At 41.1% G+C, this 23,832-nt stretch overlaps 2 protein-coding genes across 5 annotated transcripts in view; one reads left to right on the top strand and one right to left on the bottom strand.

The window, feature by feature from the left end:
* Positions 1–4,211, top strand: part of slc25a21 (solute carrier family 25 member 21) — a 106,326-nt gene extending 102,115 nt beyond the window's left edge. For 2 of the 4 annotated variants that reach the window (XM_036542645.1, XM_036542644.1), the window contains exons 9-10: positions 1,172–1,353; positions 2,498–2,888. In XM_036542645.1, coding sequence (XP_036398538.1) covers positions 1,172–1,353; positions 2,498–2,621 — 306 coding nt within the window. In that variant the 3' untranslated portion in view covers positions 2,622–2,888. Of the gene's footprint in view, positions 1–1,171; positions 1,354–2,497; positions 2,889–3,073; positions 3,127–3,265 lie in introns of those variants that run through there. The other 2 variants (XR_005005365.1, XM_036542646.1) reach the window with 2 other exon arrangements.
* A 6,685-nt stretch (positions 4,212–10,896) lies between these two features.
* Positions 10,897–21,711, bottom strand: pax9 (paired box 9). Its single transcript, XM_036543070.1, has 4 exons — positions 21,556–21,711; positions 20,251–20,880; positions 17,464–17,603; positions 10,897–11,617 (listed from the first exon to the last, which is right to left on the bottom strand). The coding sequence occupies exons 1-4, from the start codon at positions 21,557–21,559 to the stop codon at positions 11,363–11,365; spliced, it is 1,029 nt and encodes a 342-aa protein (XP_036398963.1). The 5' UTR covers positions 21,560–21,711; the 3' UTR covers positions 10,897–11,362.
* Between the last annotated feature and the right edge of the window lie 2,121 nt (positions 21,712–23,832).

The raw sequence follows: 23,832 nt of genomic DNA, 5'->3' as shown, positions 1-23,832 counted from the left end.
GGATCTGGTCCGTGGGCTGGCTCTCGGAAAAGGCAGGGCTGTGGAGGCTGCTGTCATTTGTAAAATATTCTGGCCAATTAGCTGTCAGAGGGCTCTGGATCTGGGCTGTTTCGATACAGTAATACCCCTGTACTGAGCTGAGCCCAATTACCCAAATTATCCCCATATGCCTCCCCAGTCTGCCTGCGTGTTTATAAATCCGCTCTAAGGCAGCTCTACCCATGTGTTCAGGCTTGGCCAATCACAGAGCTATGCCACATCTAGGAAGCTGAAATGCGCCCCCGCTACCATTAAAATGATCAGAGCTTTCATGCCGACTTTGCGGGCAAATCCACCTCTCTCTCTCTCTTTCTCTCTCTCTCTTTTTCTCTCTTTCTCTCCCTTTCCTCTCCCCTTTTCGTTGGTGGCAGCTTGCTTGGTGAGCATCTCGGTGAGTGTGACTGTGGCTAGCCAGCTCAGGATTCTGTGAGCACCGTCATTCCCTCTGTACCCCACACTGTTTGTCCCTCATTTAAAAGGAATCTTCCTGCAACCCAGAAGAAATGCTCCTTTTAGGCATGCAACAGTCTAGCTATATTGCGTGGTTATGATTTTAAATGTTTGCAATGTGCATTTTTATACGTCCATATTTAGAGCGTTTGAGGTAATCATACGTGTAATTTTGCGTAGCATATTTCCTAAAACAGATTTGCATTCAGTGTGTTCATTTTACTGGCTCTGCGGTTTCAGAGCACATTTCTCGTCTTGATAAACACATTCAGTGTATGTTCAGTGTCCCTGTTTAACTCAGTTTTAATCTTTGAAGGGTGTGGATCTATGCAAATTGAACCACAAAGTCCTCTCTGTTTATACAAGAACAGACACAATCTCCCATTTACAGAACTTTTGTATGGATTCACATAGTCATAATAATTATCTTGAACTGGTTGTTTTGCTTTTGTCATCATATGAATCAATAATTAACATTGCGATTGTACATGTTTGTCATGTGTCATTGATAATGGCTTATGCTTTTGGCGTAGTTGTGAAAACGGACAACATAACATCAGCTTTCCAGACCATGCTTCTCTGTCATTAAGCCAAGGATGAGCCCTGTGGTCACACACAGTGACACAAACCTTTCCCGTTTGTAAGAGCTGTGGTAATGTTCTCTCTCTGTCCTCTTCTTCAGGACCCAACTTTGGAGTTTCTGCGAAAGTTTGCCATCGGCCTGACATCGGGGACCATCTCCTCCTGTGTGAATATCCCCTTTGACGTGGCCAAGAGCCGCATTCAGGGCCCTCAGCCGGTCCCGGGGGAGATCAAGTACCGCAGCTGCTTCCAAACCATGGGCCTGGTCTACTGGGAGGAGGGGTGAGGAACCAGGCCACACCGCAAGGCGCACAGGCTTACAAAGACTCAGCAGAGGCAGAGCAGAGCACATAAGCAGGCACGGTTTGGCATGCGCTCCGAACGCAGCTTCAGCGCGGGAGCATTCCCGCCCTGAGCCTACAGGCACCTGCACCCTAGTCGCTGTCGCCGTTGCCCTGCAGATTAATGACCGCAGACGCCCACACGCCCTCTCTTTCAGCGCTCTCTCTCCCCGCCTTGCAGTTCCTGCCTGCTCTGTCAGGGAGAGTCAGGCGCTGCGCGTGGTGTTCTGGGGTAACACAGCGCTGTTTTAAATGTCTGGACTGAATTACAAGCGCAGCCCCAAGAGGCACGGCTCGGTGATCTGATAACACTGAATATAAGCATCTGAGATGTAATTGAATATTTGGTGACATGTTGAATTTATTTGATGTGAGACCTGGGAGGCTTGAGTCTGGAGGAAAGCATTCCCTGGCAGATTGATTCATCAGCAGACTGGCTTCCTTTCGCGTGATTAATATTTGCCCAGTGTGGGTTTACTCAATTTATTGCAGGTTTTATTCAATCCCACAACATGATTTCTTTGAGTTGTTCTTTTTTTCTCTCTCAGAACGCTGAGATTTAGAACGTGTCTGGTGTGAGTAGGGTTCCACTGGAAGGTCAGCCTGCTCCACAGACAGTGCCAGTCTGGGTGTTCTGATTCATATCCTCATTCCAATCTCGATCGCTTCCCATCACAGCAGATAACATGGCCCCGCACTTTTTTTTCTTTTTTTTTTTTTACCCGATTTGCCACAGCCTCCCGTCTGGACCAGTCTCTTCAGCAGGCACGCCTGAGGAAAGCAAACACGAAATGCAACATGATTTGCGGCATGCTGCAATGATCGATTTACACTTTTGGACAAAGGCCGTTTTGTGTCAAACTCTGTGATCGCCTTACGCGTGATGTGAGGCATTAGGGATCTGAGTCATGCAGGTCTTGTTTTCCAAGATGGATTTCCATTGTTTAACCTGAAACCATCGGCGTACTGTAGTGTAATTGTTGCTGCGGCCCAGCTTCTCGTATTTGATGGGCCACAGGGGAGGGTTTAGGGAAATTCTATTTTATGGTTGTAAGAAGTCTTGATTTGCTCCCTTCTCTTTGCAGGAGGAGCCGAGCGGCGTGCGTCACGAAAGGCCCGAGGCTCAGGGCTGCTTTTAGAGTGGCACTGAAGCCATTTCTAGGGTGCAGGCAATGTCCCTCCACCCTAACGCAACACAGTCTGTGTTAATTAGTGCTCCCCGTGGGAGCCATCGTTAAGCGGGCCCTAACGAGCTGCGCGGTGCTCTGCGGGTCAGTCTAATCAGAGAGAGGGGTGAGGAGGAAGTGGGTCGAGGCTTATTAACACCATCAGAGGGGGAACCACAAGACGGGGAGAAGGGGAGAGCGCTTCAAAATGAGATCAGCTTGAACACATTAGAGCAGGTATGGAACACGGGACACGGGCAGCCATTAAAGCCCCGTACCTGCTCCGTCATCAGAGACAGGGCCTGGAACCAATGCTTGTGCCAAGAGTAGCCAGAGATCATACAGTACACTCATGGTCACAAAGAGAGACACCGTCTAAATGGCTGGAGGGAATTTTGGTTAGGGATACATTTGGAAAGAGGTACAGAAATGAAGGTCAAACAGTGTCACCAAAAAGTTGGTAGTCTTAACTTTTTTGTTTTTGTTTTTTTGTAGATACTTGGCATTGTACAAAGGACTTGTTCCCAAGATAATGAGACTTGGTCCAGGTAATGTGGTGATTTTTGAAAGTTTAAAGACAGATGAATTGATACAGTAAAGATCAATGCAGTACCTTCTCTGTGGGGGAATTCATCAAAGTGTTCCAGCAGAAAGTAGCAGTTTGTGTTTTCTCTCTCACTTGTCCAGGTGGAGCCGTGATGCTTCTTGTGTATGAATATGTCTCTGACTGGCTACAGAGGAACTGGTGAGGAAGGACTCACCTGTCAATCCTCCCCCTTTCCCCCTTTCAATAACATTCAGGACCCATGGTCTCATGAACAACCGTTCTCTATACTCCATGCTAGATCTGTCTATCTCCTGGCTGGGCCAGTCTATGTGGAACCTCATTTCACTGACACTTCAACCAATCTGCACCACACCACTGTGGACCCCTCCAGTTCACGCAAATCCCTCCATACACTCAGCCACAAACCCAGACCCACATCACCTGTGGACTGCAAATACATCCTTCTCTGAAGGTCCGGGATCGCTTCACCTGACAACACAGTCCCACTGCCCATACCCCATTTTTTGCAATGCATTTTGGATTTGAAGTTAAAGCAAAAACATGTGTGTCCAAAACAGGTGTCAAATTAGGTGTATATTGTAGGCTTGAACTGAACTGAGGAAACTGGAGAAATTGTCTGTGTTGATGTGTTTTGACAAATATCATTTTAGAACAGTGTTGTGTTATGAGTAAAATCAAAATATGTAGATGATCACACACAAGCCTTGAATATGTATTTTGTAAGTGGTCTATGCATGGCCACTTGGTCTTTCACAACTTCAGCTTTGTCTATAGAGAATACATCAATAACAGTCAACTCAGGGCATCTGTGCTAGCAAGACTGTTAGCTGGACCAGTGTCCACCATGTGTTTGTATTATGACTGCCTTTTCCCCTGACAATTGATTTGTGAAATTACTTCTTGTTCCTTGCCTTGACCTAAAGGTTGTTTTGTGCAGTAGCACAGTCCTTTTGTCCAGCTCTCTCCAAGTGAGCTGACACGTCAAGGAATCATGAAGCCCTCTGGTTTAGTGTGTCAATCCCACAATGCAGTGCCTTACTATCTGTTTTATTAAAGCAAGGATCGGCAAACCTGCTACGAAAATCTGTGTATTTATTGTGTTTTGATCATTGCTCTCAGATAGTGGACGCTTGTGAACAGAGCAACAACACGCCTTGATGCTCCTGTTCTTGATGCTCTCTGCTGGTCACAGGGAGAGTGGGTGGAGGACCTGCAAGAAGCACTCTTAGGAGTGGTCTCCCCAGGGTTCTCTGGCTCAGTGTGTACACCACAATGTCGCTCGTGGCAGTGCAGGTTTACATTATGCTTTGATTAAAGCCACTTACTTCGACTTCTCGCCTTTTAGGTACTCCTCCCACCTTTTTATCTCTTCCCTTCTCTCCCCCTTCTTTTCTCTTATCTCTGGTTATTGCACATATCTTGTTTGTATACCTTATTCTATGATTGCAGTCATGTGACTGTCACGTTCCCAAAGCTTCCCTGTTTGTTGTAGGCTAACGCCAAGCAATCAGCCTTCAGTAGTAATATGATTCACATATGTTACTAATTGTAATCATTTACCAATTTGCATGTAGATTTAAGTGATTCTCATTGCAGCCCTAGAAATTGTAGCATCCCCCCCTACTCATTCACTCACTGAGTTCCAGATCCCCCAAAGTAATGCAGACCACAAACTGGCAAAAAGGCCAGATAGCAGTCACAGCCTCTGAATAGTGTCTGTTTAATCTTGTTTTTGGTTTGGATAAACAAATGTGCCTTTTGAAATCTCTCAGGATCACATGATTACATGATCTTTCCTGGCTTTTCTATTTCCCTCACATTTTCTTTTGACTGATATTTTACGTCCGTGTGCTGTTTAGTTACTGACCAAATGAATGAAAGCTGGTGAAATGGGGTGCGAAGGGAGGATTTGAGAGGGATTACAGTGCTGTTTCATTTATTCAGTACAAATAACCTGACATACATCATGACAACATTTGTTTGTATTTAGCTAAACCACAATTATGAGATAAATTTCTTCAAGTGTCCTTCATACATTGTTTAGAACAATAATGAATGGTTATGTATGTGAAGTTACAGTCCTGTTTCTGATATTATATCATATATTATTTGAAGGGTCAGAATTCAGAAATAAAGGGGTCTGATACTAAACAAATTTTTGAAACCTGTCTAAATTATATATATGTATATATATATATATATATATATATATATATATATATATATATATATATATATATATATATATATATATATATATATATATATATGTATAGATAGGTTTAAAAAATAGGTTTAAAAAATATCTTCACATACTTTAGCTTTCTGATTTTTAGAACTGCCTGAAAGTTGTGAGGAAATGTGGCAGAATTCACATATTTACTACATTTCCTGTGCATCTAGCTGTACAGATGTGTAGCTCTCCATAAGAGGGAAGAGATGACTGTAATGTATCCTCATGGTGCTTTAATTATAAACCAGATATTCAACTAATTAACCATTCAGGCTCTGTTCATTCTGCACATGTAGGTAGGCTTTAGATATGTATGTGCTCAAATGCTGAAAAACTGGATATGGCCCCAACAATACTGAAAGACACAGTGAGACTGGAATCTGCTGAGTCAAGAGGTGTGCACAGGTGGGGTTTTATTCTGAAATGTGACTTAACTGGGTGTTATTCTTGGCATGACTCTGATCTCGGTGCTGGTAATACCAGTGTTGAAGATTGGAGAGTATGTGCACGGCTTGTGATGGTAGGGTCAGTTTAGCTCCAGAGAGGAACACTTGCAGCTGAACACTTGCAGCCTCAAGAAGAGGGTCCACTATGGAGTATGCCTTCTTTCTGCTCTGGTTGCCTGTGCCTGGCAGGGTCTGAGACTGTCGCTGGTGTTTTATTCTTGGGGTCATCGTTCATGGTCAGAGTGAGGCTTATAGCAAAACTGTCCAGAAGGGCCAGCCTCTAAAGACAGAAGATCTAAAGACTTCTGAAGAAAAGTTGTTTTACAGCTTACTGTTGATTTTATAATTTAATGTTGATGTGACTGAATTGATATTAGGGCAACACAAAAACCCTTTAATCTTAGCACTTACTGTGTAGTTAATATGGCTCTGAGCCAGATCCATTTGTTTCATCACCTTGTGGCACAGATTATTTGGAGAACTCTCCTGTACTCTCTCTTCCCACTCCTCCTCCCCTCACCGCTACTGTTCTCCGAACACAGATCTGCCATCAGGAGAGCGCTAGCCAAAAATGAGCTGTCATTCTCCTTTCTCGGAGCCAGGGTGAGTCACAGAGCGAATAGCTCAGCACATGTTAAAATAACAAGCAGGAAAAAATGCAAATATGTGTGCGAGGCATGGAGGGCACCCCCCACGCGCTCGCACCTGTGACCTAGTCGAATATACTGTGCCTCCCCCCCCTCCTAAACTGTGCACAGTCATGCGGGCCCACGTCTGTTGACAGCTTTCGAAGTCCTGGAAACAGATTTATTCTTTCTTTCTCTTTCTCTCTCTGTCTCTTTCACTGTCAGTATTGGCAGTCAGCAGCTGCCAAGCAGCTTGTGGCTTTCCATTAGCTCTGTGTTGAGTCAGATTTCCAGTTGACAGAATACCACACAGATATTATGAATGTGTAGGTTGTTCTCTTTCTCTGCAGAAAAAAAATCCTTTTAGCCAAGAGTGCCATGGTGAAAACCTAATGACAAGGGCCTGTGGATTGATGGTTTTGTAAACAATTTGTCTGCCTTCATGGTAAAGGACAGAAAGGTGAGTCATGTCTCCGCAGATATACTCCAACCACGGGGAGAAGCGATCGGTGCATTCCTCTGCTGTGGACCCCTTTCAGCCATAATCCTGGGGACTCAAGCTCTTGAAAGGTCAAGTGTCCTTATCTGATGATAATCCCCTAGCATTAGCCTCTCTCTGTTCCCATTTCCTGCCCTGCTCTCACACCAAGGACAGAGGACCTGAGCGGCGTTTCGGAATTTCATGTTTCCTCTCTGCTCTTCCTTCATTTATACGTCTACTATTATGGATAAATAGGATTTAACATAATTTCAGGGAAAAAGAGTGTACACTATTTTCATATATATATTTACTTTTCTAGCCTCTTAATGCAATACATTTATTTAACAAATATTTCAAATCACAGATGCAGCTCTATGTGCATATGTAAGTAGCCAGGGCATTAGTCAGGTAAATAAATAGTGATCATTGGAATTCAATTGTGGAAACAATTTTTGGCAACAGACTCACAGATTTTGGTTTCAGCAGCCCATGGTGTTTGTGTTGGGATCAGGTATGCCTTTCCATGCTTCTCCTTGTTTAATTTTGCAACCCAGGGATGGGTGGACTCACAGATGTGTTGTGGTTTCTCTGATTGAATCAGCTCATACACTGAGGTTTTCTCACCTGTGCAAAACCACCTCAGGTCTAACACTCCAAGGCAGCGTCTGGCTTAGGTCTCCCTCCCTTTTGATTCCACCCGAGCAAGCACGTAACATAGTATTTCCAGGAAGTTGGGCAACTCTGCTCAGCATCACCATTGTAGAGGCAGTCGTTTTTGTAATTGGCTGAACTGTAAAAGATAACCATATGACATGTGACTGGGTCTACACTTTCGCTTAATTAATTAGAAACAGGTGTCTTCCCATGATGTATTTTTTTTGTACATACATGATGAATGGAGTTTGAAGATAGGATTAAATTTAGCAAATGCCCCTTTCCAGGGAGACTTTGCTTACATTTTGAACATCTGTTCATTTATGTAGCTGAATATTTTACTTAATCCAAATGTTGGGCTTCAACAGCAGGGTTCTTCTCTCAAACATTGATACATGCAGCCATTGTTTCTTTGATATTTGGTGGAGAAACTTGACAATCAGTGGTTATTTACTACATTTCAGTTTGTGGTGAGATGTGTATAGCCCCTCAGGTATATCTCTCATTTAAAAGTGATCCACGCTGGTTAAAGCTCATGAGTAAGCAGGCCCCACCCCGAAGCAGGCAGTGCCAGAAAGTCTTGTGCTGTGTGCTGCCTTCCCGCTTTTCTGGCTAATGGAGATGCACTAATGTGTTTGTGCCTTTCTGCCCTCAGTTTCTGCAGGGGAGACCATGAAGGCTGCAGTGCCACGACCTTTTAAAGAGAGCAACACAGGCCCTCACGGAGGGTAATCTAGACTACAGAGCAAGTGGGTACATGCTAGGGGCTACTCTAGAAGTACACAGTGATACAGAGATCACGTTAGCGCTATTCTGGAAATCATCTTAAGGATATTTTAATTTATATTTGTTAAACCAAACACCCCAAAAATGAATGTCTTCTTCCACTTTATTGAGCAGTGTTTTTCAGCCTGTAACTGACTTACTACCCACTGCATTTCAACCTTTTTCCTCGAAAAGGAGCTAATTTGGATGCAGATATTTTTGGGGGGGCCGCTTCCTTGGAGTATGGGTTACAGATACAGTATGCGATGGGTGTAAATATCTATGCTACGGTTCAGTTACTGTTGAAAGAGCGCCGTGATCTGGGAGCAACGGTCCGTGACCGCGGGGCACGCTCAAAGTGTTTTCCAAGTCAAATCAGCATCAGCGTAGGGACTGTTTACGCGTTAGCACATGGAGTTTATTCGGCAGCGGACACTAGGGCGCCACATTAAGTAGCATCTAAGGCTAGTTTCTCTTTTAACCGCTGTGATGTTGTACATATTGCGGACAATTTATGGCAGCACTCCGTGTAAAAATGTCATAACCGGTAAGATTAAATACCTCAAATCACTTGTCCAGAGCGCTGACTCTCGACTGCGCGCTGCAGACCCTGACTTTGTAGGAGTGAGATTCTCTGTACCTTACGCAGTGACCTTGACCTCTGCAATCAAATTAAATCTTGGATAGGACAAAGAACTGATTGGTAGATAATCAAAAGTCTAGATATTTTGAGATAACTGAAAAATCGTTTGCACGACGTCCTAATTCTGACCACAAATATCATTGTAGGCCACTTTTAATTTGTTTGACAGCTGTGAGTGATTTCAGAGTATTTTCGTAAAGCACGACTAGGCTGCAGTCAAATAAATAAACCAGATATCATTATGATAATCGGGCAGATGCGTCAGTTTTCTCATAAGGGTTACTTAGCTAACCAACAATTTAATATAGATTTTATCCACTTAGGTATCTAGCCATTGTTTTTATATGTGTAAAATATGAAAGCAGTAATTCATCAAATGCGAGAATTCGGTACCACCCTGTAATACAGGAATTCAAGTTCACGCCATGTGTGCTCTTAATTAATAGGTCATTAGTAGGCTAAACAAATAGGCCTTTCAATATATTAGCAACGCAAAATATTTATTATCGACTGTAAGGAACAGAAATGCCATGCTAAACAACACAAAGATTCATTTGAATTTGTCTAGCTGATGTGACCTGTTAGATGGTTAGAACTAATTTTTTGTACAGATTTATTTCCACTTTGCTAGCTTTTTTAAAATTCAACTCAAATTCCTCGCGGCTAATGACCTCATTATTAATAAGAGTATTACAAAAATATTTACCGCCGGATCAAGCCCGAGACAACCGTACCTGGACAGACCAGGTTACAGCCGTACTCTCCTGGGCTCCTGCCCCGTAGGTGTGTGGAAAAAGTGCCGACTGTAATGTGTCCATTTTATCTCTGTATAAAACGAATAGAAATTCCATGCTTTGGTCATCTTAACCTTATTTCCATAGATTAATAATAATAATAATAATAATAATAATAATAATGGGTTACACCAAGGTGCATATATTTAGCATATTCCCGAGTCTCGTCAGAGACTGCAGAGTCTGGAAAGTAAGCAACGGAAATGCCAGTGACGGAGTTCAGGTCGCTGGTCGTAAGATTATCAAGAGCAAAGACTAATGGGAGACCAAAAAGAATGAAAACATAATAGTCAAGACTGGGTCAGTTTAGGAAAATAAATTCGATCCTTTGTATTTACAGACAACAACTGGACAAGTCCCTTCCATGTAACAATCTTCACAATTATTGCTGGTATTTATACATAGATAGACCAGTATGATTATCACTACCATGGGCATTGTTCACTGCTGTTACTCAAATCGCTGTTTTTACTGCCCCAATTTAAATGCATCACAATTGGACCACATTGTCGGTTATGGATTTTGAATAGGCTATAATAGGCAAACTATGGAACTCTTGCAGTATAAATGACTTATTTAAGTGACGCAACAAAAAATTTATTATAACGAGAGGGAAAATAACAGATGCAAGTTTGGAAACTGTCCCATTATTCATCTACAAACAGCTGTCTGTCAAGTGTTTCTAACAAGATACATTCAACTTCGCAACGCAATGTTTGGAACTGTGCAGGTTTGCTATTCTTTATGTAGCTTGAAACACCAAAGAAAACAAATGGTGGTGACAATGTGCACTTAAATCCCTTACTGTAGCAAATGGTGTCACTGTTATAATTGCACTTTGTTCAACGTACCGCATACAGTCCAATAAATAAAAGTAAGGATAACTTCTCTCAGAAGCTCTGGAATACATTTAGAAGTTTTTTTTTTTTTAAAAAAATGATGTCCAAAAGACTTTCTATTTTCAAAAACATAACCAACAAACAAAAGCCAAAAACATATTAAAACATTGATAATTACTATCCTGCAAACATGTAAATCCAAGCTGACTTGACCATCATATTTTAAATGACTCTTTATTCACTTTAAGTCTAATTTTGCAAGGCTCCTTTTCACAAAATAACTTGTAGAGAAGTGCACACAAATAAAAGAGAAAGGCTTGCATTTTTCCATACACTGAGTTTTTTCCCCCCAAAGGGCATGTCGTGGAGAAGATGGGCCGGAGTGATCACAGTGCCAGTGCACACCAGGGTCATTCGTGCTCTGTCACCCTGTCACTGCTGATGGCTGAAGGCCCACTGATGTTCATCAAGCTGGACGGAGAGGCATTTCCCATTCTATATCAATCTGTCCTTGGAAAAACAATGAGGTGGGGGTGCTGGGGACTTAAAACACATTTTCACACTATGTGAAGGCTGGAAGAGAAAAATGGGGCCTTGGGTAGGTCCGTATAAATAAGGCAGAGGTGACGATGCACTGGCGTAAGACTACTCTCAGGAGCACACTCGGTGAGAGTCCCCTCTCCCTGATCTTCTGCGTACGCGGCGGTGCCTACTGTCTGTGCTGGGAGGAGACTGTTAGAGCGCAGAGGCAGTAACCGGGTGGATGGTGTCGCGGGACCCGGCCACACTCTTGAAGGCCAGCGGTGCAGCGATGTCACAGCTGTGGGGAGAGAGGGCACTGCCACTGGGTGGCTGCCATGTGGGGCCGGTCACATAGCCCGACGTGGTGGCGCTGTACCCCATGTAGGGCGACACTTGGGTGGGAGGGTGGTAAGGAGGGATGCTGGGAGCTGTGACATAGCTGTTCACTGTGGGCAATCCATTCGGCGTCTGCACAGATGGAGAGGGAGAGAGGAAGAGGTGGGGGGGGGGGGGCAAGAGATAGAGGAGGTTGGGGAGGTAAGGAGCAAGTTAGGAGTTGAAAGAGCAAGGCAGCACAGAGAGATGCAAAAAGGAAAAGACAAGAGTGGGAAGGGGATGTGAGTGATTTTTTGGCAGAATATCAATACGTAACTTCAAGAATCCGCTTAATTGCCTCAATATAAAAAAGAAAAAAATAATTAGTGGGTGGTCTGAAACATTTCAGCAACATTTCAACTTTTAGTTTTTGAAAAAAGAAATCCTTTTTTGATTTTTTTATTCACTCTACCTGAGCTGCTGTCCTGACCCATTACCCCCAGCATTGCCCAGCACTGATACACACACATCTAAACTCACGCACGCACAAGTTAGAGAATTACCACTGTGACTCTATTACCACCATGACTCTATTTTCACTGTACTTACCCCTATTGGAAATTATGGAACATATACTGTAATGTACTATTGATGATTTAGTTTAATATAAAAAATAATGCCTTTTTAAGCAAATCACTCTTTTTAATTACTCTGACCCGTTTCCTTCATAAGTTTAATGTTTTCTTATATATGTTACTGTACGTAATCCATTATTAAAGAAGTAGTTCCTTTAATTCACATTTAGAGTCAAGTTTCCTTTCATTCCGGAGATGGAAAAGTCATGCCTAAAAACGGTGGAATATGGGCTCGTCAAACGCTGGGCATGTAATTGACGTTTGCTGAGAATGAGATTCTGAACCACTGAAGCGCAATTATTCCATTATAAAAAAATAACAGAAGTCTGGTTATTTATTTTATATTTCTCTTGGTGCAATCTATCAACGTTTTTGAGAGACAACATTTGAAAGGAATGGTATATATTTACTTTGCTAATAAAATAATTTCCCGTTTTGTACTCCCTTATGCATTTTAGAGTGAAGAGATAAGGTAAAATGTTTAGCATATTGTTAAATGCTACCTTGCCTAAAAAGTTTATATTGCCTGTTGAAGAAAATACTGAAAGATAATGAATGCATTTTCGTGTGTTCTCTCCATTTATTTCTAAAACTAGTTATACAAGCTGTTGCGCTGTTTTTAAAGAAAATTATCAATAACTAACGATTACAGAGGTAAAGAGTCTACCTTTTTCCTACTACAAACAAAGTGTGTGTAGTCATCGCTGCGCGTTGCGTGCGTGTAATTTTGAATTCAATGTAAACATATCCTCGGCGAACATTTGACGCTAACTATAGACGTATTGAGACCACTTCCTAGAAAGTGTTTCTTTCAGTTTACATAGCTGCCAGCTATGTAAACGCTTATATAGATTTTTCATATTCACATACAATATTCGTTAGCAGGATGTGTATAGCTTTTGGCACTTCTTTAAATTTGAATAAATGGCCTAATCATTGAAATAGGATAAAAACTACGGAACGGTTTTAATCAAAGAACCGCATCTTAATCGTTCTGTGTAAATTAATAACGGGTTTCGCTTCCCTGTTAAAATTGATTGATCATGCTTTTGCTTTAAATTGAAACGTTTCTTTGTGGGGTCTCTGAATTTCATTGATTGCATTACTTGTGGCTGTAAGGGTTGTCTTGTGGCTAAAATATAGGAAGTGGATATGTTGTATCACCCAGAAAGAACCAGACTATTCAGTCCCCCGCTTCGCGGTGTATCCTTAACTAAGATGGATGCATAGCAGGCATTACTTTATTTACACAACATTTCCCATTAATCTGAACGATAACCGAGCTCATAGCGTTATGTAAGTTAATGAATATAGTGGCATGTTTGTAACGTAATGATGTAACGCAATAATATTTAAACCATAAAGATAGACGTACGAATGTAAAATGTAAAATTGGAGTGGTGTCGACATCACCAGCATGAAGCTACTAGTGCTTTTTCAGGTTAAACAGTTTTCTGCTGCAAATGAAGATTGTAAAAAAAAAAAAAAAAAAAGAAAAGAAAAAGAGTCACCGGGGGGGGAAATAGTTCTGTGGAGGACTGAAACGGATGGAGGGCAAATTATACCACACATCCGAGCCGCTGGCCTTGTTTATATTTGTGTTAGTAGTTACCTCAAATCGAGCTTTAATGACCCCTGTTCCTCTGGGAATGAGAGCACGATATATCCTCGGCATATTGACTGTACAAAATGGAAGTTATTTGATCCGTTTCATTAATGTGCTATTGATGACACAGTCCAGTGACTTACATCACAAGCAACAATGCTATAGTAATGCAATACATATTTCATGCATTACCCCGTAGGCTATAATAATCAACAGCAGCCCTGCACAGCAATTGTAGTTTCTCAGATACATATATAGAGCTAGGCTACTTAAAGTAATAGCGTAAGCTACTACTAATTTGCCTGGCTGTGTGTTAACATACAGGCTTTGGCAGTCCGAACATTTCGTGTGCATTTGTGGGGAAATTATATACTGGAAATTATATACTGGAAGTTATATGTTCCATTTAATGTACAGTGATAGGCTACTGCTGACATAGATTTTATATTATTATTATATTATGTATCTATATTATAGCATGGTGCTTTTTAAATTTAAATTTACAGTAAAATGAAAACAGTTGAAAAACAAAGACTGGCTGCCTAGGCCGCACAACTGAATGTGCGCAATGCGTGGACTATTTGTGCCACCGTCCACCTGCTCGCATCGCTTTCAGGATTCTAGTTTACACCCGAATGGACGTCACAATAATGCAACCTTTCCGCCAAAACCGGTAAGTGTGTCTAAATCGTAATATGTTGTTCTTACTAATGGGCCGTGAATCATTATCGGAATGGTCGGTTAAAAAGAACAGAGAAGGGGCTATTTGCTATTGGACTATGATTTATTCGCTCCATTGGTGGAGAAGAAAACGCACGCGAAGCTCTCTACACTTCAAAAGTATCCAGATACTATGCGTCGCTTTATTGCGCATCCAGTTTTGACAGCACGTCCAAATTTATCAGACATGGGCAAGAGCGGTCTTCCCTTAATTAGGTGTAATAGGCAGACCATTACATTACACATTACATATCTATCTATCTATCTATCTATCTATCTATCTATCTATCATCTCTCACTGTGCTGGAGAGTATCCCGCGCGCACACGTGTGTCATGTTGTTCGTAGTCGACCTACATTTAGTTGTGAGTATATTTAGGTGAATAGTTAATACTACAGCTAAACCAAAAACAAAAACGAAACAAGCAACGCACTGTGAACTGAGGAAGGAAACTCATTAGCGGCCCGATTAATTGCGAATTCGGAATGGGAATAATAAATCACGGACGCGTATTATGTCCCTAAGGACAAATCAGCAATAAGCACGGAACGGAAAAACCCATCATTGACAATGGAAGTGAAGAGAGGTGTGTGTATACGAGAGGGGGAGAGGGAGGGAGGGAGGGAGAATAACGAAAGGAAAACAAAATGTAATCTCGCAATTTGAACATCAATGCATAAATATACAGTCGTTACTACAGCAGTGTTCTTTAGCTAGATCCAAAAACGTATTGTCTTGTTATATGCCATACTGATTTATTCAGCACAAATAAGGTTGATCTCGTTTTCGCAGTATTGTTTTTACATTGAAAACACAACCCTTAAAAAATGTTACTCCTTTATGTGGATATTCGAGGGATAAAAGGGATAGAAAAATGGCGGCAATTGATCGTTTTTATAAATGGTATTGTTCAAGAACATAGGATTGAACCATTTCCTTCTGCGTATTAAAAGTATTATACAGTGTGTATTTGTAAACGTGGAATTGTTTATGTTTATGGATTCCAAACACCATAAAACTGAACTATTGATGCTACATATTTAAAGTAAGCGACGTATTCAAAAATAAAAAATGAACAGCTGCTTTCGAAATTGCTTTCGGACTTAATACAGCTGTTTGTGTAATATATCTGAATAAAGAAAAATGTCAAAAAGTAGTGTTTAAGTAGTGACTTGAAAATAGAAGAGGTGGCCACACGGGGACGAGGTCTCCTGTTCTGAAACACCGACAGGCCAATGATTTGATATTGGATTCCCTTGAGGAATTTTAAAACGTTTTGCTAATTTCTCGCCTTTAAAAGGCTAGTTGTATTTGGTAATTATATTTCAAAAGGATATTGTTCTGAACGGTAAAGGAATCTGTGTTTCGTACAGTCTAACAATCTTTTTTGCAAAGGCACGTGTATAGAATAATCAAAAGGCCTTCTACCTTGGCCTCCGCTTTCGCTGGATCACGGCCTTGTGGGTAATGCCTACGTGCGCGCCTGAACCTGTACTCAGCGTATCGTGCCACCATGTGCCATTGCCGTTCTCTGTATTGCTGCACTTTACCTGCCCCCTCCCCTTCTCTTTCGTAGACAGTTGAAGAATATCATGTGACATTATAAATGGACAAATCTCTGACCCAAATACCGCATATGATGCATTTTATTTTAAAAAAATACAAGGAGAAGTTTTCTCTGAATAATATATAGGCGTCTATGGTATTTATTTATTTTTAACAAGATAAGCGTTAAAATCTGCTGTACAGCATAACTGTGGAAAAAAACTGAAAATGCTCACAAATATTTTATTTCAGAAAGTCGTTCCACATATTAAGTGAACCCCTTTTGAATAAAAAGGAGAAAGAACTTACTGTATCTGTTTATATAACTTTAACTGGTAAGAGAGACGTTTTTTACCATTTAATCGCGCATTATGTATAAAACTGTACATACAACTCTATAGATTGTTAAAGCAAACGGTCTCTGACAAATAATTTTTTGACGTTCGTGTTAATAAGTCATATGAACTAGTTGAGAGTAAAATCCTCGGTCAGATAATATATTTGCCTGCTGAAGGTGTGTCTTTAGATAGAAAGTATGTACATTAAATGTACATGTATGTAATTATAAATACACAAACCAATAATAAATATATTGTTGGATATACCCACTAGCAATTCACTGCCTATCGTTTATTTCAGAAGCCAAATGAACATCCACTGACCTAGTCTTTATAAGAAAAAATAATAAACATGTATGCGTTTTGTTGCTGTACTCGTTGTTAGTTGAACGATACGAATGTACAGGTCTTTGACATGTATTCATAATCGAATCAAAAGATTACTGAGTGTGTAATCGATAACGTAACGATTCACCACACAGGCACTTGGCTTTTTCGTGCTCCTTTCATGTACTGAGAATGTCAATTTAGCAACAAAAGCATTAGCTACATAGACCTAAAGGAGAGCATTTGCCATTGGAATCAGGACGAATTCCGTTAAATTAATCCATGAATATATATAATGAACAAAAACGAATTGGGCCTAATTAATTGACGAATTAATTAGGCAATCGGAATCCCATCTCTTGTAATGTTATTGAAACTATTGTGTCAGATCGAAAATGTAGATTAATTGGCAAATTATTAAATAAGAGACAATGCATCCAAGCACGCATGCAACAAACCTGAATCTAGAGGTGAGGCCTATTCAAACGCTCCCTCTCACTCACTCACTCACTCACTTTCTCTTTCTCTCCCTCTCACACACACGCGCGCACACAATCGAGATTTCCTTTATCCATGATGACACTTGGGAAATACTGTCACGTTTCCCCTTGCAACACACACAAGAGAAATCTGACACATTAAAAATGTAATTAATTTTAAAGGGGTATTTAGTGCATGTTGTCAAGATGAGAGACAGTTTAAGGTAGTATCTAGTTGTTTAAGCAAAAACGAGTTTAGGATCGCTACTGCTGCGTTGGAGGGAAGAATATAAAATTAATGTATTAAGTATGTTAAGTGGAAATATATTTCTTTGTAAATGTAGTTTACCTGTGTGTATTTTGCCTCTGGTTCTAAGTGCGGCTTATCCACGCCATTGACTAGTGCAGAACTTGCTGGAGGAAAATTACTCCTGTTTATAGCGCTCCATTCTTCTAGTTTGGCACTGGGAAAGGAGGGACTGTCACTAACTGGGGGGCAAAACAGAGACAGAGGAGAGCGAAGTCAGAGAGAATAAAATCTGATAACAGTGCCGACACAGTAGCAGACCCCACATCGCCACACTGTATGGGCCTATATCAAAACAGCCAACTCTTACAGGGGCCGCATACACGAAACAATTTCAGGAGACGTATATTTCACACACTAAAATCAACAGTCAGTTGAAAATGACGACTGTCATTTTCCGTGTGATTCACCCATGATCTGGCCATTTGACAGTGTTACAGCTGCGGTGGATTTCTGCGAAAATACTTAAAAAACTCAGCAGTACAGACTGTCCTTAAATCACCTTATCAACTGGAACATTACACGGCGCTTCTTACTGTCTGGACGGTCAAATCTGAAATGCTCACTTGACTGTAGGTAAACTGACTATGTATGTGTGTATCTCAGCTACCATTTAAGTTGTAGTTGAAAGCAAATGTGGTTCTAAAAAATATGTTCTTTCCGTGCACCGACGAGAAACATAACCCGTCTTCTTGTTGGGACAAATTAGATTTACTTGAACCGATTCCCCTTTGTGCGCAATGCATATTATATTATACACGGTTCCCAGGGCTTAGAACTGGGGAATGTGAGCCCACCGGTGTTGTAATGCGAGATGGCCATTTGGTCAGTTATTTCTCCCGTCAAATCCAGGTTTCAGTGTTTATGCTTTTAAAGCAAACGAACGATCAAAGCGGTTTTGTTTTCTGTTCTGTTTGTCTAATATGCACAGAATGTATTTCACTGTGGCCCTCAACAGCAGCGCAGTGAATACATATAACAAACATACACAGGCAATTGCATGTCATATCAACTTTCTGATAAAGTTAAAGTGTAATTTAAGATATGTAAAACTGATGGTTAAGCAATTTCTGTACTGATGGCACTGTGGCTATTTCGATTGATGTCATGGAAAACGTCCCGTATTTAGTAGTAGACTGTGTTGCTAGTGTTATTTTTTCCTTTCGGCTATAGGGACTTACAGCGAGAAAAGCTAAGCAGTAGGCCGATATGCCTTATAACAACAGCCATTGTCGACGTGGAGAGCGCAGTACTAACGAGTAATCATTTTAAGTGAGTTTAGCAAGAAACAATCAGTTAGCCTTTTAATAGTCGATGTGCCTTATAATTTAAAACCACCGCCTACGTTAAAGGTCAAGTGTTAAAATAGCGCGGGACATTTCGAACAGGCCTAGCTCACTTTCTTTTAGTTTCTCGCATGATTTTTGGCGAATATGCTTAGAGCATGTTTTAAGTAGAATAACAGAAACGCCGTTTCTCAAATAAATTATGGAGAGGGTGTGTTAAGAAAAACTCGACTGGAAGATGGAGAAGCGACTGCTGTGCTAAAAGGCCTCACGAAATTGGGTGTACATTATACTTTGTTTCGGCTTTCAAAACCTGCCACAAACATCTGCTAATAATTTGGAATTGCATAAATTGTTTATAAAGGCAACATTTGAGAACGCATTCCTCTCCAGGATTTCTTGTTCGGTACGAATATCTGCATTGCTTTTAAATAGAAGCAAAACATTGTTGTTTGGATTGTCTGAGTGAAATTGGAACGTGAATTGACCGGGGCCTCCCAAAGTCTGAGAAGAGGGGCATGTTTCGGCACGGCTGTGTGAGTGGTATATTCCCAACACTCGGACGAGCGCAATCAGAACCTATAGGCTTCTCAGTCGGTTGACTCCGAGGGCTCGTCGCAGGTCCAGCAAAACCATGGTCAAATAGTATGCATGTAGATCGAAACAAATTAAATATTAGCGGGCAGCTTTCTTTCATAACGTTCGTCTTTACATACAGTGATGTCATGGCAATAACCACTTATGTGATATTTCTTAGAAGTTTTTAATTTTATATCTGCAGCAGGTAGCCTAATTCAGCTTTCTGTGTGCTGCGTTTGTTTTAGTAAAAAAAAAAAAAAAAACAATGTATGGCAGTCCAGCTTGCAGAGAAAAGGGCGTTGTAGGCCAAGCTAATGACACAATTCATATGCTAACGGCAGACGTCCAGCCATGAAAGCTGAAAAAACTGCGTTTTCGGATGTGTGTACTTTTTAAGTAGGGCAAACAGAAAATGGTTGGCTGTAAGCAATGGCAGTTTTGAACACCTCATTTTGATTTTCAGTTCATCTCATCTCTGCTGCGCCTTCCCTTCGTTACCCCGCTAATATTCTACATCCGCTCCTTAATTATAACTGCGAGCCCTAAACCATCTGTTTTAATGCAGCTGTTTGAACTACAGTTATGTTACTCCGGCCCAGCTTTGAAATAACACGCAACATATAAAACCAATTAATTTTCACAATTTGTGCCGTATAGACTCTTACTTACACTCTTACTTGCTACGAATTGTGCTATTGAAATACAACTACATTTCAATTATTGTTCTGATCCTCATCATCGTTCTTACGATCTCTATGAATCATAATAGTAATGACTATCATGACAACAATTAAGTTATCGTTGTAGCCCTCAATAGTTGATAAACTGAATCATGCACTGACAAATATTAAAAAAAACTCTCAGCATTAGATGCATGCTTAAATTAGACCGACACCAACTCATACAGTCGTACGCTAAGCCATTTTTTGCATTCCATTTACATTCGGCCAGGTCGGTAGCTTACTTTGTTGTTCTGTTATTGATCGAATGCCCAGAATGTCGGTGACCGAGTGCGAGGACGGCCATATCCTATGCATAGCCATGTGTCCGGGAAGGGTGGGCATGCCGGGGGGAGTTGGTACTTTGGCGCCGGTGGCCGTGATGGGAGTCGGGTACGAGTAGATGTGGTTGTACGGAAGCGTAGGCTGCGGTGCAGGATGAGGTGTCTGTTTCGACTCGTACTGGTTCTGCTGCGACAGATTCCCGATCTTGTTGCGAAGGATCCGGCTGATCGAGCTGACCGAGGGTAGATTGAATTTGTCGCACACCCCATCGGCCAGTAGTCTATCCCGAATTTCCCAAGCGAAAATACCAGGATCCCTTTGCTTGTAAGTCCTGATGTGTTTGACCACGGTAGGGGTAGTTACCCGCGGCTTGCTGCCACCAATGGCCCCCGGGAGAATAGAGCCAGTCTCGTTGTAACGGGCCAGAATCTTGCTGACACAACCGTGAGACACCCGAAGTTGTCTGCTGATGTCGCAAGGTCTTATGCCCAGCTGGGCGAGTTCTACAATCCTGAGCCGGATGGCGTTTGGAAGTGGTCTGCCGTTCACAAATACACCACCTAGCTGATTCACCTCCCCAAAGGCAGGCTCTGGTGTGGGAGACAGGCAGACAAAGCAAGCAAAAATGATATCACCAGAGAGAAAAACGAACACATTTATGACAATTATTATACCCATTATAGCAGTTAATATGACACAGATGTTCATTCAGTAGCCTATACAGCTGTGGTGTCCCTATTGGCTATATTTTAACGTCATATTCTACCAATATGTTAATGGATTCATACAAGTAAATTGTTGCGAATATGTAATAAAAATTTTAGATTTCAATAGAAAATGTATCAAGATAAACAGTTCAATACTACTTCACTGCATGTTTTAAATGGTACAGAAATTAAACTACCCAACATTTCCCGATTACATTTCTCTTCATAAAATGCACAAGTGAAAACTAAAGTAAAATGCGTTGTAAATAACAGCAGGACGATTCAAAAAAGTCCCCACATATGAAACGTGTTAATGTTGTTGCTGTATGTTTTGAACAAAACGTTTGAAGTAAAGACACACAAAGCAATCGACGCTTAAAACATGACATGACATGTCAATGAACACAGTTGTTTGCAAACCTGCAGAATCTTATGTTATGTTTCCTTTTTCAGCTCATTGAAAATATATTTCTAAACGCCTCTGGCGTGATGTAATCCGGGCCAGCCGAACGGTTATGATTCCTGTCGATATCTTCGCATTTCTCTTACTTTACTTACCCATTGCGTTAAGTCCACCAATGAGTATGGAGATCGCAATATTGCCTCTTCTGTCAGGTTCCGAGTCCAGCTCTGTCTCCAAGGCTCCTGTCGAAGAGAGGGGAAATTCACTCTTTCAATGTCGGCAGCACTAATGATTGTAGCAAGAGGGGCAAAATCGGGTTCTGTTTCCTGATGGCAGGGAGGACAAGCTTACATTTCAATCTAATACAACCATGGGCTGGACTTACAAAGCTTTTCCCTCATTGAAAAACCAGAGAACCAATCATGTTCCGGTTTCTGCAAAAGGTGTCTCGCTATTGGTCAGGGGAATTGACATGACAGGCAGTTGCGGTCGCTTGGGTTTTCCAGTTCGCATTCGAACTGAGAGGCAAGGTTGCCATCATGTATTGAAATGTTTTAACAACATAGACACATAGACATGGTAAGTTCATATATAATAGTAGAACAATTATATAGATCGCATTGTATTATTTCAGCCATTTTAAATGAGAAATGGCAGAGAAGTTATGAACAATACCTGACGTTAGTTTTTTTCATTTTGATAGGAATGAAAGAAAGCAAATCTTTACTAGTTGCCGCTTGTACGTGGACGATTTTGATATATGTTTGACAAGGCTGCATACGTGATTTCATGAAAATATGTAACTTAAATTCGTTATTGTCTGAGGAAAATGATGAAGTAATGTACTTGTAACCGTTGAAAGTGATTATAATGTAAAGACAAAATTTAAAACATCACAAGCGGGATGCACTTGCAACTCATGCATTGAGAATAGAGTTTCAATTAAATTAAAAATTTGAATGTAATGATCATGAGTCCAACACTGCATAGGACCTCCTAATCATTATGAAATATTTCTACTACTTTAGTTTGTAATGGTGATTCACGTATATTACATTAAAAAGGAAATTGGTCGTGGATAAAAATGCGCTTTAAAATGCGTGTTTACCGACTCTAATTTACAGCTCATGTATGCCTTCATGTAACAGATGGCATAAAATAAATCATGGTTGAGGTCATTTAAACGTTTTTTATTTTGTAATTCACATTATTCATAAAATATGTTTATTTAACATATACTTGTTTCAAAGTTTTGTCACCCTATATTTTTACAGTTAAATTTAGCCGCGGCATCTGAAGCGCCCTGACCACTGGGCTAACTGGATTAAATAGTTCATTATTTTAAAAGCTGTGAAAAGGGGTAAGCATATACTATATATTGCAATAACATTAACAAAACGACCTGAAATAGTGACTATCGATCTAGTTAAGTCTTCTTAAGCATTTATTTTGCTTTTTAGTTTGGTGGTATACATTGTTGTGTATGCCAGATCGCAGGTAACATATTGATGTCGGAGTCTTCTAATTATATTCTCTTATTTATTGTAACACACGCAGTGCAGATATTGTACAATAGTTTCATTCTGCTGCAAGACTAGGGCTCGGATGGGGCAACGCATTATAGGTTGGCGCTTGTTTAACTTCTTGATAATCATTGTAGAAATCTTAATATAGTTGTGTGGCATTGACGTCTTTCTTTCCTGTTTACACTACAGACTTGTACTCGGCCTTGCTTGAAGCTCTCATTACGATATTTTAGCTTCCTTTCATGCTCTTTTGAGCGAGGCTTCCCGTTTTCCTCGTGCAAGGTTCGTATCACCGGGTTTACGTCGCAAGTCCACTAGCAGATTTCCACCCGACCGGCGCTGTGTAAACTGTTCATGTTTTTCTTCTCTATATGAAATATATTCTGTCTTGTCACTTCTTTCAGAAAAGCTATGGGTTTTGTGGTGTGCCACGTGCATTGGCCTGTGTACGTCTGTACTTTCATAATTATGGAAGTTTGCGTTTACCCTCCCGCCCATTCACAGACTCAGCTGCTGTGAGATAGCAAATCATAACGTGGACCGTGACAAAACGCTGTCTTAATATTTGTCTTTTCTCTACCCTGTCTCACCTTTGCCCCTCCCCCTCTCTTTCTCTTCTCTCCTGCTCGATGGGTGTTCCCGATGTGTTTCTGTCGGAAGAGCTCGTTTTCCAGGCCCCTGTTTCCCTCGGTCTCTAGTGGATAAAGGATAATGTTTGTCAGTAGTGAACGTGCTCAACGTGTTTCCATTGAGGTGCTCCTGGGGTCTGAAATAACAAAGGTCACATCCAGGAGAACAGGGGTCTCGGCTTGGCTATTCAAAACAACCCCAGTTTTCATACCGAGGATACGTTTTTCATCAGTTTTCCCTGGTGTTCTCGTTTTCCTTGTTGGTGGTCACGGTGTT

This window comes from Megalops cyprinoides, chromosome 12 (assembly GCF_013368585.1).
Source record: "Megalops cyprinoides isolate fMegCyp1 chromosome 12, fMegCyp1.pri, whole genome shotgun sequence".
NCBI lineage: Eukaryota > Metazoa > Chordata > Actinopteri > Elopiformes > Megalopidae > Megalops > Megalops cyprinoides.
The sequence above is the reverse complement of the archived record's forward strand: the minus strand, read 5'-3'. Positions and strand labels throughout refer to the sequence as shown.

Excerpts from the sequence above, each read along its gene's own strand:
- pax9 (XM_036543070.1), bottom strand. Across the intron at positions 17,604-20,250 it reads ATCAATAACAGAACAACAAA|TTAGTGACAGTCCCTCCTTT; the intron begins GTAAGCTACCGA and ends TTTGCCCCCCAG. Across the intron at positions 11,618-17,463 it reads CAGAGGCAAAATACACACAG|ACGCCGAATGGATTGCCCAC; the intron begins GTAAACTACATT and ends CCATCTGTGCAG.